The sequence below is a fragment of the Ostrinia nubilalis genome, chromosome 1 (genome assembly GCF_963855985.1).
Source record: "Ostrinia nubilalis chromosome 1, ilOstNubi1.1, whole genome shotgun sequence".
NCBI classification, from domain to species: domain Eukaryota; kingdom Metazoa; phylum Arthropoda; class Insecta; order Lepidoptera; family Crambidae; genus Ostrinia; species Ostrinia nubilalis.
The window spans coordinates 11,854,812-11,870,327 of record NC_087088.1 but is presented as its reverse complement, the minus strand read 5'-3'; the positions used below and the strand labels follow the sequence as shown (position 1 = coordinate 11,870,327).

At 38.0% G+C, this 15,516-nt stretch overlaps 2 protein-coding genes and 1 long non-coding RNA gene across 3 annotated transcripts; all 3 read left to right on the top strand.

The window, feature by feature from the left end:
* Positions 1-1,217: 1,217 nt before the first annotated feature.
* LOC135072299 (E3 ubiquitin-protein ligase MSL2) lies at positions 1,218-10,235 on the top strand. Its single transcript, XM_063966236.1, has 4 exons — positions 1,218-2,050; positions 2,230-2,436; positions 7,804-7,972; positions 8,125-10,235. Exons 1-4 carry the CDS (start codon positions 1,322-1,324, stop codon positions 8,358-8,360), a joined length of 1,341 nt encoding a protein of 446 aa, XP_063822306.1. The 5' UTR covers positions 1,218-1,321; the 3' UTR covers positions 8,361-10,235.
* Positions 10,236-11,147: 912 nt separating this feature from the next.
* Positions 11,148-12,338, top strand: LOC135076751 (uncharacterized). The gene is made up of 3 exons (XM_063971176.1): positions 11,148-11,500; positions 11,910-12,065; positions 12,153-12,338. The coding sequence occupies exons 1-3, from the start codon at positions 11,306-11,308 to the stop codon at positions 12,336-12,338; spliced, it is 537 nt and encodes a 178-aa protein (XP_063827246.1). The 5' UTR covers positions 11,148-11,305.
* A 443-nt stretch (positions 12,339-12,781) lies between these two features.
* Positions 12,782-14,150, top strand: LOC135075867 (uncharacterized). Its single transcript, XR_010258132.1, has 3 exons — positions 12,782-12,826; positions 13,553-13,732; positions 14,058-14,150. It is a non-coding gene; the product is annotated as an uncharacterized LOC135075867 (long non-coding RNA).
* The last annotated feature ends 1,366 nt before the right edge of the window (positions 14,151-15,516 follow it).

The window sequence follows — 15,516 nt, the reverse complement described above, 5'->3', positions numbered from 1 at the left end:
CCCTAAAGATAATGGTCGCACAGTCTTACCACAGCACCGACGTTTGTAAACCGCAAAGTTTACTAAGTTTGTACTAGGAAAGTCTGTATTATTATAAATTTTATCAATTCCGACTCAAACTTCGCTATCCCTAGCGAACAGCGATAACGCGGAATACTCAGGCAATACAAAAGTATCGTACCTATACATAGCCGGCTAGCTATTGTCACCTATTCATTACACCGTCCACCTAGGCTACGGTCCTGTAAAGGTTTATAAATATTAAAATCTGAGCTGATATCTAAATGTGGGAAATGTTGGAGATCATCAAACGCCCGCTATCGGCAAGCGACCTTAACTGTACCAGTGAATATTCTTATCCATACCTAATAATTATTCACTCCTACCGAAGCTTATTAAATTCACCCAACAGTCTGATACTGTGAGTGAGGGTGGACGTAGCATTCGCGCCTTTTACATGACGTAAAGTAACCGATAGTTCATTATTACATAGTTGTTAATAAACGATGCATTAGACGTGAATTTACGGAGATGCAGATGCAGGTTGCGTTCTGTAAAATATTATAATGTACCTACACACAGTACCACAGATCACTATATATGTAGCAAGCTACACAGTACATTACCACTCAGTAGACAGATAAGCTAAAGTTCTAACTAATTCATAACATTTCTCACTGATCAATGTCTTATTCTTCAATTGATCACATTGGCGATTACACAGCGCCACCAGGAGATAATAGACACGTCTCTCATTATAAAGGCTTCGAATAACGGTACAGTACTGTTTAATAGCGACGTTTTACCTGAAAATAAAACGTTTATTAAACATACTTACCTTATTCGAAGCCTACTTTTTAAATCTACCTGGTATCATAAAACACAATGGTGAGAATATCGAAACCTAGTTTCGAGCTACCGTTGGTGGCGCTAGTGTCGTTAATTGAGGCGTGCTTAGGCGGTGGGGGACCGGAGCGGAAGTCACGTGGGCAGATTATACGTCAAAACTAGTACTCAAACAGGAAAAGACAGACACTACTCTCATTATAAAGGCTTCGAATAAGGTAAGTATGTTTAATAAACGTTTTATTTTCAGGTAAAACGTCGCTATTTTGACTGTAATATCACAGGCTCGATGCCAGTACTTTAGTAAAAACACCAAATGTCATTGGGAAGCTTGACATTCGTTTTTTTGACACTTTCTTGACAGCTTTTGATTGACGTTTTGAAGAAACGTTTGCGGCTTTTTTGGCTGTGTAATATTTTGGTGTAAACAATTTATTTACTCGTAAATGCCTGAGATAAAATTCCAAATATACTCATGAAGATGAATGCAACCAGTTTATATGTATCAACATGTCGTTTGATTATACTGGCCGACGCAGCAGATAAGTCTTCTTGGACAGATCTTTTTCGCTTGGTTCCTTACTTGCGCCAGTCTTTATCCTGTACAGTCTGCGGTAATTTATTGAAGGCACCCTACACTCCCACGGGCTCAGGATGCCAGCATCACGTGTGTAAAAAATGTAAAGGTGGTAGAAAAAAACTCAAGCCTTCTTGTAATTGGTGCAAAGACTACGAGAATTACGCTGAAAATTTGCAGTTACGAATACTTCTCCAGTGTTACAAGAAGCTATGTGAATATTTTATGGGTACTAATGTGTACAAAACGTTACTAGAGGAAGATGAAGTCGCGGCAGGAGTGAACGGCGGCACAGTGGCCAGCTCGGGCTTGATCGACTTGATTCAAGAGGGTGCTGGCTTCTCTGATGACTACAAAAGCACAGCAGGACTCTCCAAGTCTGCTTACAGTATATTGCCATGTGTGTATACAAATTCTGCATCGACACAGACACAAGGAGCTTCCTCGAGCACTACAGAAACAAGATCTTCTAGCAAGGACTCTCCAAATTCTAGAGCTGTATCAAATGGCTCACCACTTTATTCTGTAATGTATGCAGGCTCTGGCAATAAAATTACAATAAAAAGAAAAGCAGTAGATGATACTGAACCACCTCCTCAGGTTGAACCGCCACCAAGAGAAAGCAAGGTAACTTTGACCTTTGTGTTAATTATGTAAATCGGTAAAATTTACAATACCTTTCGTACTGCAATATACCCAAGTGTTAGTAGTTTTACACTGAAATGTAATTTTTTGATGCAAAGTAAATATCTGAATTACTTAATATGTGTTTGTTTTAATTCCCATAAACCTCCTTTTCATTCCAGTCCAGTTCAAGTTTTAAGAAACCATCAAATAGATCTCGTAATTCGGCAAGCAGTAAACGCAAAGGTTGTCGGTGTGGCAACGCAACAGCTACGCCTGGGAAATTAACTTGCTGTGGTCAAAGATGCCCATGCTACGTTGATAGCAAACCATGTACTGAATGTAAATGTAAAGGATGCAGAAATCCACATAGGCCAGACGGCATGAAGGTGAGTGTCTAAATAAAAGAGGCCATAATTTTTTCATAAATAAGAAATGCTGAGCTAATTAATTCATGATTCAAAATTATATTTCTATATTATATCATCTATCTTTTAGAAAATAGTTAATTCTATAGCTAAAATGAGTTTGCATTTCACAATTTAATTTGCTAGTAAATAGATGACACAATAAATGATTAATTTATGTTAATCGTTCAGGCAGTGAGATCTATGTAACTCAATATTGATTTTTCAACTTCTAAATTGTTAAGAGCCATTTTACATTTTCGTGCGAATTTCTAAGATTTTGGAAGCATGAATTACTATCTTAAGCAACACCCAGAGATTATTTAATAACTGCGAAAGATAGGTCAATCCTTGTTGTTGACCATTAATGAAACGGATTTACTAAAACTCTTTTGCTTAATTCACAGTGCCCCATCTCCCACAACCATTTTACGAAAAAATTGCCGCAGACTCATTTTCAAAGTCCTGTATCTATTATTTATGCTCATATAATAAGCTTAAAAATATATAGTAATCATCGGACATATATTCTTGTAGTCCATTAATGAAATAGATTCTTGAATTTCATTACCATTATTGAGTAAAATCTAAAAATAATTTGGCAAATTTGAAGATTAACGTCACATTTTGATCGTGGTTTTTGGTTTAAAAACACAGCATAAACTGCAATAAAAGTATCCCAAAATAAAGAATATTCATTGTAGAATTAATTTCTACAGTTATTGTTTAAATATTAGTAACCACTTTGTCAAAATATTGATGTGAATATCAGTATAAATTACAATGCGCAAGCCGACATCGATTAGTATGGCGCGAGCGCCCGTCAAGGCAGGACCTGTGTCATTTTTCCCGCCGTGACGTTTACGTGCGTTCGTGTCGTAAAGCGGTGATTTGTACGGCGACCAAATACATTTGATACTATGCCGAGAGGCTGTTTCGAGTCGGCCGTCCGAGCAGAAATTGAAATGATGAATTTTAATTTCTTTGACGGATCTGGGTGTAACTATGTATAATATGTAGGTACCATGTATTTAATTTAATAAATAAATTATAAAAAAGTATATCCATTATGATAGCACCCTTAACACAAGCATATTGGTTGCCTACTTTTGGACTAGATGGCGCTGTGAAATTGTCCAAAGATTTGTTTATTTATTTATCCGCTTTGAGTTTTGTTTCGTGAAGAAGAAAAAGAAGCGTTTTGTTTTGTTGTTAAATCTATACTAATAAAAGAAGAAAGATTTAATTGTTTGTTTGTTTGTTTGGAGGCAATAGGCTCCGAAAAAAAATTTCTTTCACGATTTAGAATCCTAATTTTTTTCTATGTAGGCTATAAAATATTTTCAAAAACTTAAGTCCAAAATCTTTGTAAAATTCGACGTTTAATAAATAAATTAGATAACATGTTAATACTTTTTTTTTTCAGTACGATTTTAGTACTTGTTTTTCAGAAATTCTACGATTTAACTAAACTTCTAAAGTGTTTATATTTTATGCATAATTTATTAACTTCTAAAATATACATATATCTTATTGATAATGACGTGCTTCGTATTTTATTAAAATTATTACCTGACTAGGCTAAAAAGGTGTGGAATATTATTTTGGAGATAACTTGGTTCCATAGAAATATAGAGAGATGTTAAGTAATGCGCTGAGTTCGAAACTCAGTGTCGTATTAGAAATTCACACACACAAAGAAATCAAATTATGTGCTCATTATCCATTGCGGTATCAGTATTCAACGTTCGAATAATCTTTAGTACTATGCAAGCAATATAAACTGTTTACATAATGACGTCGCTACTGTCATCATTGCTTTCACAAGCAATATGTTCCAATTTGTCCCTTGTCACATTTCCCTTTAGTTTCTGTGATCTGTGCTTGTTTCTAAGTTGATATCAATGAAATATTCCTTAGTACTTCTGATTTTTTTATTTTTTTTATTTTGACACGTCGCACACCTAGATCTAAACTGAGACAACTCAAAAATTGTCAATTTTGACTTATACTTGTATTCAAATACTCGGTTATCATACGCATCTTTCCAACATAACAGGTTTAATAACGCCTTAATCCATTTGCCGCTAGATGGCGATAACTTACTTTTGTTGAATCAACGCTTGTCAACCCCTTCCACCTAAACAAGCGTTTTGTCAGTTGACCTTCGCTAGTATCAGAGAGTGCACGTATTAAAATAAACGAAAACGCGGATATTTAGATTTGTTACAGTTAAGCAGAAAGTATATAATGAGTTAATTTGAGTAGTAACAGTATTGATGAATTGTTCTGCAATAGTTAACCAAAACATTTTGATTTGTTCCAGTTTTGTTTGATAAAGCAACTTATATTTTGTTACTATTTTGAGTTGAGTTGGTTTTGATGAATCAACTTGTGAATTTCTAGTTGGCGTAGTTTTGTTGGAACAAATTTCATTTCAATGTTTTTCTATACACAACGTGTAGTTTTGCATATTTCACCTAAAATCAGGTACAGTATGATAATCCCTGTTTCCAAATAGTGTTAGTTTTATTCAAACTATCTCCTGTTTTGTTTGAGAAGAGTGTTTTGAGTTAACTTACTATTGTTGGATAAGCAAAACTTACAGTGGATATTATTTTTATTTTCCGAAAAAAATTATGCTGGGTCGTTTTCTTGTAAATATTTTAAGAGAACAGTGTAAAGATAATTAAAAGGCAATGTACAGACGACGGCACTTCAAGTTAAACACTGTAGTAACTTATGTAGTTGTAATACAAGTGTATAGTCTGGTATTTTGTTGTCTGCACAAGAGATAAAACCTTCTTTATAATGTAGAAATATAAAATAATGTAGAATAAAGGTCTATAATAAGTAAATAAATTAATAAATAAACATATCGATCGGCTGATGCTAAGAAAAAGTGGCTGAAGAAACTCAAACACCTATCATGTTCACCATGTCATGAAATCTTCATTTTTATCTCTTATGCTGATCCAGATCGTGTTCAAAATGAACTGTTTTCTCAAACAATTCCTAAATTGATCATTTAGGATATCGAAACATTCAATGAAAACCACTTTAATAGTGCAGGAAGAGGACTCAGTCACATCTTGAAATTTTGAAATACAGAGGACCAAAGAACGTGGAAGAGATGACATTTGAAAAGTTTTATGACATTAAAATTTGCAAAAAATGTGGGCAGCTAATTTGGTTTTAGACGAAAATCGGAATCAAGTTAAATGGCACGATATACAAATTTTAAGAGTGGAAAAGGAGAACTCAAATCTCAAAATGTCCAAAAAAAACTGATTCAAGTCTAAATGTACTTTATTATTTATACAAGTCATTCTCCTAAAATGTAACAACTAAAAAAACTGCGATTAAAGGTAAAAAGGATAGATTTTTTGACCCAGTTTATATACAGGGTCCTTTCACAGCCTATCAATAATCCAAAATAAAACTGAGTTTCATAACTTCCCTAACAAAAAATGTAGTAATACGTTTTTTTCGCCTCCTGAAAAATGCCCTTTTTTGAGTTGTCTCAGTTTAGATCTAGGTGTGCGACGTGTTTGAAAAATCAAGGTAAGATTACAATAAAATAACAAGTGAAAACGTAACATTGCATTGCAACTTGCAATTTCGCAATATTGATGAGGAGATTCCATTGGAAAGTCTGTATTCATTCCTAGGATTCCCCTAACACCATCAAATTCAAGAGAATTCAAGAGAGTGCAGTTTCCCATCTCATGCTTAGGGACCACGGTTTAAAATAGTGTGGTTGCATAGAGCCTGCAACGGGCAACCGCGTGCGCAGCTGCTCATACTAATTTTCGATACAAAAGCAAGTGTTGGCGCCCTCACGAGTTTTAGCGGAGTTCCATATGGTAGCGGGAGTAGACTTAATGGAAATCTATGCTTCTCCGACGACCAGTTGTATGTGGAATACTCCAGAGTATGCGCACACAATAGCCTGGTGATTTTAGCACCTGAAGGAAAAACAAAAAAACATTGTTTACAAAGAAATCTGCGGCAGGTGTAGTGTTTTAATTTTGTTTTAGAAAGATCTCATAATTTTGTAAGTATTCAAATATTTAAACATAATGATGTGTAGATTTTATATCAAAAAATATAATCATTTAACAAAATTAATTTTCTTAGAATATTTTAATTCTATTAGAACCATTTTCCACTTCATCGCAGAAGAAGTCGCGGGCAAAAAGCTAGTATGAAATATGTAGTATTGCCCGCGGCTTCACCCGCTTGAAATTTAGTTTGTCACAGATCGTCATAAATTATAGCCTATACATTGTTATTCTGGTCGACGCCAGGGATGGATGAGCGTCGCTGTCGCTGGCGACAGGGTCTTCTGGTTCAGGGTTCATGGCGTAGGTCTCAGGCAAAATGAAATCCACTCGTAGAAATTAATAAACTCAGTGTATTAACGAAAATAATTACACACAGCACTAGAGTCGTATCGGAACTGAGTGAACCAAAGGTCTTGCGATAGGAACGTCCGACCCGAGTGATAGTTGAACACAGACTGCCTAGTACTGCTGTACTGTACTGTAAAGTTTCATCAAAATCTGTTCAGTAGTTTTTGCGTGAAAGTGTAACAAACATCCAGACATCCACACAAACTTTCGTATTTATAATATTAGTAAGACTAGTAAAAAGTAAGATGGTAAGATGAATTATTTTAGTTATTTGTTTACTTATAATAATATTTATTTATTTATTTCTTAGCTCTGTCTGATAATGGATCTGGAGGAGATGCAATGGCCACCTCCGTAACAAAACAATAGAACCATATGGAGTTTAGGCTTGTGTGATTCGCCTTGACGAATATTTCGTATCCAGGGTCCGATGATGGAGCTGTAAGGGGGCAGATTTTTTTCTTTCACTATGTGACTGTCTTTATTTTGTACTTAAAATATTTTACATATTATACCTATTCGTGTTTCATTATTCGTATCCAGGGTCCGATGATGGAGCTGTAAGGGGGCAGATTTATTTTTCACTATGTGACTGTCTTTATTTTGTACTTAATATATATTTTACATATTATACTATTCGTGTTTCATTATGAATCGAAATATAAAAGACTTAATAAACTCTATTAAAAATTTAAATTAATTAATCAAGTTTGAATACCTCATTCTACCTTAAAAATAATAACTTAAATCAAGTCTTAATACGGTCACGGCTCAAGATTTTTTTGTCCATTTCAGCGTTCTTTTTACTCTTTTGACGTTGCGTTGACAGCTTTTACCTAAATTCGCGCGGAATATTTTTGTGAAATGGCTCTTAAGTATATGCCACTTAATGTGTTTCTACCTAACTAAATGTGACAATAAAATACCTTTTCAGGTGAGACCACACATACCTCAGCTGGACACGCTGCAGCTGTCCCTCAACAGTGCTGACAGTTCACCATCGTGCTCCGGCTCCATGGACAGTCTTGACGATACACTAACCATAGAAGCTATGGAGGAATCGCTTAATTTTAGTGCAGATCTCAAATCATCTAATATTAAAGGTAAGATATTTATAATTGTAGTATGTATTGACAAAATTCTTGTGTATTTCCTGTTGTGAATTAGAAAAATATTATTTAATTCACTATTTTTTCCATGTTTATTGTAAAATAAAAAAATTGTATTCTAAACTTAGTTACCATTGCCGTTTCAGTATATTCAAGTCAATTACAAGAGGTATCCCCGTCGCTACCAGCCACAATAATGATGGATGAGGATTTGGCGGGCTCACCGGATGACGAGCTAAGTTCGCCGCACGAACACGAATACGGCCCGTGTTCGCCGCAAGGATCGCACGACGACGGCGGCTCGTCGCACTCTACAGGACACGACCAAGACCAAGACAACGACGATCACGACGGCACTAGCGACATTGAGGTTGACGTATGACATCCACTCTCGAGCGCCAGTGACTAGTGGCCGAAGCCCGTTGAACTCTTAACATGTATGCTGCACTTCTCTCCGTCGAGTGTCCGCTCCGCTAGTCACTTGTGTATTGAACTTGTGTTAGCCATAAGTTTTATTGTTTATTGTGCGGATATTGTTTCATTATTAAGTTTTGTTAATATACTGACTGCGGAATGTCTATCTGAATACTGTAATGTACTATAATTTGAAACCCCAATGTTACACTTTTGTATAAATTTATAACCTCTACTTAGGATTATGATTTTTATGTACTTATTAGCAATGCATTCTGTCTTACAATGTAAGACTATTATTTTCTGGCAAAGGTTATAAATAAATAAATTATTTAATTGTAATAAAATTTTATTCACCTGACTCAAGAATTAATGAAATTGTTATAGTCTTTGTAATTTTTTACTTACGTCTGTATTCCTAATTATTTTTAATTCAAATGAAAACTAGTTTTTATACCTCGTGTTGCGTAGCTGCTATGCAGTAGGTTTTAAGGTGTAACTTGGATATCTTCTTAAATGAATTGTCTAAACCAATTGCATATTTTTTAATAGAACTTGTTTTTTATGTTCACAAAACTAACGAATATTTTAAATGTTGCAGTTTATTTATTTCTTAGTTTTGTTACTTTGTAGATCAATGTAGTTTACAGAAAAAATATTAGACTCCGTTATATTTTTTTAAGTTATGGGATGAACTTTGCGATCATCAAATGGACATGGTTTAGTGAGAAAGGCTGCACTTGTGGGTATGCGATATTGTGTAAGATGTTAAATGATGCCTCATGTAATGTATAATAATTTTATTATTAGTTTAATTTAGGCGCCCAGTTTTGTAAAATAGTTTCTACTATCATGATCAGGTCTTATAATGATATTTTTATAACAAGATTATTATTGAAAAATACGCTAGTTTACCACAGAAATGTACATTTAGATTTGATCATATTAATTTTAAAATCAATTTATTATTTTAAGGAATATTTTATCCTCAAAATACATGTTGCTTTAACAATCTAAAAAATTAAACAATTAATTTATTGAATACTTAGTGGATATTCTAAGCTGAATTTAGGGCAAAGCCCGAATACTTAAAATTCACACTTAATTTTTTCAATCATCAAATATGATTTGAGAATATAATTGATATTTAAAATGTTTTGATTCTTGATATTGAAATAATTTTCTATAAACTCGATATGCGTAAAGTGTCTAATGTGTTTATTAATCCTAAATCTGACTGTTAAAAGTGCATTCCTATTTCTGGTTCGAATACTGTCCTCCATAAAACTTTCCTCTTATGTATGTGACTGTCGATCTGTTGTAGTATGTAGTGAAGTCAAATCGTTAAATTATTATGATTTTGAAACACTCGACATTTTGTTTACTATTGTCGTTAAAACTGGCGATAATTATTTTCATAATAAGAAACGGTTCTTAATGTAACGGATTTTAACTTCATACTGGGCTAAGTTAAATTGACTGTATATTTTAATAGATTAATATTTAAAAATTTGTATGATAGCCAAATTTGTGTATTCGAGTGTTTCAGTATTCCCATCTTATTTATCAAGTGTGTTGTAGAAATCGTGATCCATGCCAGTAAAAATGTTTTATAGTAACCTATTGAAATAAATCATCAGTTTTATTGTTACAAAGAAATTCAAAAGAACTGTGATAAAGCATCACCAATGAAGTTGCATAGTTCTATACTGGCATGTTTGTTGTGAGTGTATTAGGCTAGAGCTCTCGAGTACAAATAAATTTAATGAGAATAAAATACAATTGATGTAATTTTTGCTTTAAATCACTAGACGAATGAAATAAAATCAAAATATTTTTGTTACAGACACACTTTTATTTAAAACCATTATTGTTAGTTAAATGATAAAAGAAAGCGGGTGAATCTAGCAGGTATCGTTGAGCATTAAGTCGGGCTTGCCTTCCTTGGCCCCGAAAACGTCCGGCGTGGAATTCCAGATTCTGTTGAATTCTCTTTGGAGGTTCGTCACCACTTCGGGTTGCGAGGTGAGCATCGTCATGTCCTTATTGCAGTTCACCCGCGCCGTCTCATAGTCCAGCGAGCCCATCACCGCCAGCCCATCAGAAGTCGCTTCACACGCATCGATCAACGCGAACTCATGTTCAATCCTCTCGGACTTGATCACCTTCACTTCGATGCCGTGCTGTGCCAACGACTTCAAGTTCCCAAACTGATCACTGTTGTGTATAGCAATTCTAACCTTCGCTTTGTTCTTTAGATGCACGTTTATCAGACATTTTGTGATGGTCTCGCTCTCAAGACTCGGCACGCACACGTCCACCGATCGGCAAGCGTTAGACAACACAAAGTTAATGCAGTAAAGATTGTTCAAGCCTGTTTTCTTGACTTTTTCCTCGTCGGCTGAATCCCCGTAGAATAACACTTCGTTGAATGAATAATCATATTTTCTATCAATTCTTTTCTTAATTAATTTAAACGCAAGGCCACACAACATTGGCCCGCTTATAAATAAACCGTTTTTCCAATTAATGTATTCCATTTTCTATTTATAAACTATAAATTATATTTACTGTTATTTACGGTGGTTATTCTACTTTTCGCTTGTTGAATGTATCGTATTTACTCTGGTACCGTGCCTTTAGATCTTGGCGTATAGTAGGGTAGTTGAAGAATTATTTGTTTTTTTTTTTCACCGAACAAATAGGAACTCTATACAAACACTTGTCACGATGATTAATTATGTTTGACTCTTAAAAAAATAATTGTCAGAACAGTTGAAAGTGCGTATTTTGATGTTCCCTTTTGTATACCACATACATTTTTAATGATTTTTCCAGGGAGTTGGTGTTAATGCGACGCTTCGCTCGTGTTGTGCTTGTGTTTACATGTTCGGGACGTTTTAGTTTATTCCAATGATGTCTCAGCAGCGGTCGAGAAAGGCCGCCGGGGCTGCCTTAGAGGCCCCCCGAGGCCGGCAGTCGGTCGTCAAAGCCTCAGGCGACTCGGTTTCCTCGAACCTCCAGGCAAAGCAACCCACCGTCAGAAGTACGAGCAAAAGCAAAATACCGAAGAGCCTGCGATACGACTTGGAAAACGCACTCGTTGGTGTAAGTGCCTGTGACAATTTTAGAGCAAATATTTTCAGAGCGAAGTCAATAAAAGGTACCTCTTTTGTCTTCTATCCCTTGGATTGTTATGAAATTAAAGTCTAAAGTTTTCGGAAACCGAAGTCAAAGCACGTTGCTGTAACATGACGCCAACGCCACCTGGTGGCGTTGGACCTAGGACCAAGTGTCATGCCTACTCGAAAATCTAACGACAGAGTTGCGCTAAGCCACTTAGCTAGGTGGCTTCATGAGAACTTGTAATAAAATTAATCCGATTTTTGATAAGTTAGATGATTTCTGGAAGGCATACTAAGTCATCGGTCGGTTCACAATGCCCACCAGGGTAGTGATCTCAGCTGGCAACCAGCTCGATAGAAGAAAAAAGTAATGCTGTTATTTTTTCTTTCAGCTATGCGACGTGTGGTTCGAAGAGATCAAGCCACACCTAGTCCGCAACAACATAAAGGTGCACGTGCACGGCGCTGGGCCGGCGAGCGGCGACCACCGGCGACTGCCGCCCGGCGCGCCCGGCTGCTCTCACCTCGACCCAGGTGCTGCCCCCGATGTACGAGCCACACCGCTCTGACATCTCCCTAACGTCCACACAACGACATTGTCTTACAACTGAGGTCCTTATTACAACGATATTAAGGTGCACGTGCACGGCGGTGGCCCAGCGAGCGGTGGCCACCGGCGGCTGCCGCCCGGCGCGCCCGGCTGCTCTCACCTCGACCCAGGTGCTGCCCCGATGTACGAGCCACACCGCTCTGATATCTCGCTATCATTCACATTTCACACCACAACGGACATTATAATGTATTTGTTAAAACGACGTTAAGGTGCACGTTCACGGAGGCGGCCTAGTGAGCGTTGGCCACCGCACCACATGACACGCTCGGCTGCTCACACCTCGACAGAACCTCGAAATAACACCATTCAGTTTTATTAAATAGTCGCTATAACCACTCACACTGAAGATTAGAACCTACTAAAATAGTTTACCTACAAAGTAGCTGGGCTGACTGAGGTCTTAAACTAGATGTTACTATTATTAGGTACCTGTAAATAAAAAGCCAGAGCCTACTTAGGTATCTGTAAATAAAAAGCCAGAGCCAAAACACATTGGTAGTAATAAATTCAATAAAAAATAAGTTGTCAACAATAGCGAGTGTTGTATTTTGTATCCAGCCTTATCAGCGGGCATGTGTGAGCTGTGCCGACTGCTCTTCAACGCGGCCAACAGCATCGAGAGCGCGGTGTCGCAGGCCGCCGCCGTCGGGCCGCCCGCCGGTCTCGTCGCCGGCGCAACTGCGGGCCTCCCTTCTGGTAAGTTTTTAAATAAATAAATTGTTTATTATATCAAACTTTGTTGTTCTGAGTGTGCGATCTGGAGCCTAAACTAGGGCCACCCTGTATTTTAGGCCTCCAGGTCCCCACTCGCGGATCACAATAAGATCTAAATACCTCTCGTTTCTACCTCACGTCGCCACTGCTGGGAAAAGACCTTACCCTAACAGTTTGTCTGACTAATAGCGGCACATACAACTCGGAGCAGCAATAGCGGTTCTAATTCATTGCTTTTTTTAAATTCTTTTATTTACTTATTTTAATCCTAAACTTCTTCGAGAGAGTTGCTGAATTTTCCCATGAATTTTACAAACATTTTCTTTCATATAAAGCTTTTCCCGTACCTAGTTATCAATACGATAAATTCTTTACACCATATTAAATAAGTATTTTTAGTTTTTAATCCCTAATTGCTGTTGCTTTAGTCTCTAACGCATGATGTTTTCACCTATAATTAAGTTTGCATTTAACAAGTGTAATTTTTTATAGTTACTTTTGTGAAGCCTCAATGTAACCTTGTTGGTGTTCAAATAAATAAATAAATAAATAAATCGAGCCATTCAGAGACGATGAGATAGGTAATATCTACCCTGACAACAGAAGGTGGCTTGTTGCTTTTCTTTTTGTAGGTAAGTATAACTATGTGGCTCATGGTTTGAACTGATATTTTTGGGTCAATGATTTTAATCACAATTTTAATTCCAGAATCCGTATCAAACCTATGAAGCGAAGTTGCCGAAGTCAAAAACGCGGCGTACGCCCCGGCCGCAACCACCACCGCCCACCTGGCGGACGCCCCGCCTGTGTCGCACCTACAGCATCATAACGCCCCGCTCCAAGCCGCCAGAGCGCCGCTCGCACACTGCCGACCCTCGGAAGTACCGCGTAAGTGCATATTTATCGAATCGCTTTTCTTTCTTTTCTTTGAGACTGTCTTTGCGTGAATTGATGATTAACACATTTAAGAACAATGTTCAATGCAGTGTCAATACCTAATGTATTTTTTTAACTAACTTATACATACGGATCACTACAAGGAAAAAAATATTCGTGCTGGATTTTAACATAAAACGCTGAGTTTAGCAAACTAGCGCCACCTATATATTTTCATACACGAGCATATCTTTTAGATGGTCAATTCATAAAGAAAGAAAACAAAAGCGTGTATTGGGAATTCATTTATTGATTTATCTTTTTATCACCTTTACAGCACAACCAACCAAAACGTCGACCAAAGAAGATTTTCGTAGACAAGTCAACTCAAACGCCAGCATTACGGAGGCCGGAGATTCTACCTACGTGGCAAGAGGAGCCTCCTAGCGTGGCACCAGTGTGTGATCTGTTCGGGCAGGAGCCGAAGCACAAAGCCACGACGCCGTCGTGTCTGCGATGCCCGGCCACGACTACCTTGCACACGCAGCGAGCTCGGAAGCAGCCGGCGCCCGCTTCTCCTTTGTTTCAGGATGTAAGTAACTTCATTTAGTTGTAGGATACGTGGCAAGAGGAGCCTCCCAGCGTGGCCCAGTTTGGGATCTATTCGGGTAGGAAAGGCGCAAAGCCACGACGCCGTCGTGTCTGCGATGCCCGGCCACGACTACCTTGCACACGCAGCGAGCTCGGAAGCAGCCGGCGCCCGCTTCTCCTTTGTTTCAGGATGTAAGTAACTTCATTTAGTTCTAGGATACGTGGCAAGAGGAGGCTCCCAGCGTGGCACCAGTGTGGGATCTATTCGGCTAGGAAAGGCACTAAAGCCACGCGACGCCGTCGTGTCTGCGATGCCCGGCCACGACTGCCTTGCACACGCAGCGAGCTCGGAAGCAGCCGGCGCCCGCTTCTCCTTTGTTTCAGGATGTAAGTAACTTCATTTAGTTCTAGGATACGTGGCAAGAGGAGCCTCCCAGCGTGGCACCAGTGTGGGATCTATTCGGCTAGGAAAGGCACTAAAGCCACGCGACGCCGTCGTGTCTGCGATGCCCGGCCACGACTGCCTTGCACACGCAGCGAGCTCGGAAGCAGCCGGCGCCCGCTTCTCCTTTGTTTCAGGATGTAAGTAACTTCATTTAGTTCTAGGATACGTGGCAAGAGGAGCCTCCCAGCGTGGCACCAGTGTGGGATCTATTCGGCTAGGAAAGGCACTAAAGCCACGCGACGCCGTCGTGTCTGCGATGCCCGGCCACGACTACCTTGCACACGCAGCGAGCTCGGAAGCATCTGGCGCCCGCTTCTCCTTTGTTCCAGGATGTAAGTACCTATGATATGTGATCCTGTATTGTTTATTTGCTAGAATGTGTCCTAATCTTGCCCTATTGATCGATGATGTACCTAACATTCGTTGTATTAGGATACGATAAATCGCATTTTAAACACACTCTCGAACTAGTCCATTCTGTTGTACTCTTTGGTACGTTCTATAGGGTATAATTACAAAACTATAAGGATCTGGAGCCCAAATATAATGTGACATTGATTCAAGGCATCAGTAAAATTACGACTTTAATCATTGCCGTAATATTTGTCGAGACTTGTAATATTTACAAGAGCCTGCTTTGATTATAATATAGTTCTGCTAGCCTATTCTTCGATATTATAAAAATGTTGACAGTCACTTTCTTTCCAGGACCTAATAAACATAATTGCCGAGAAGAACGACAAGCAACTCCGTGTATTAT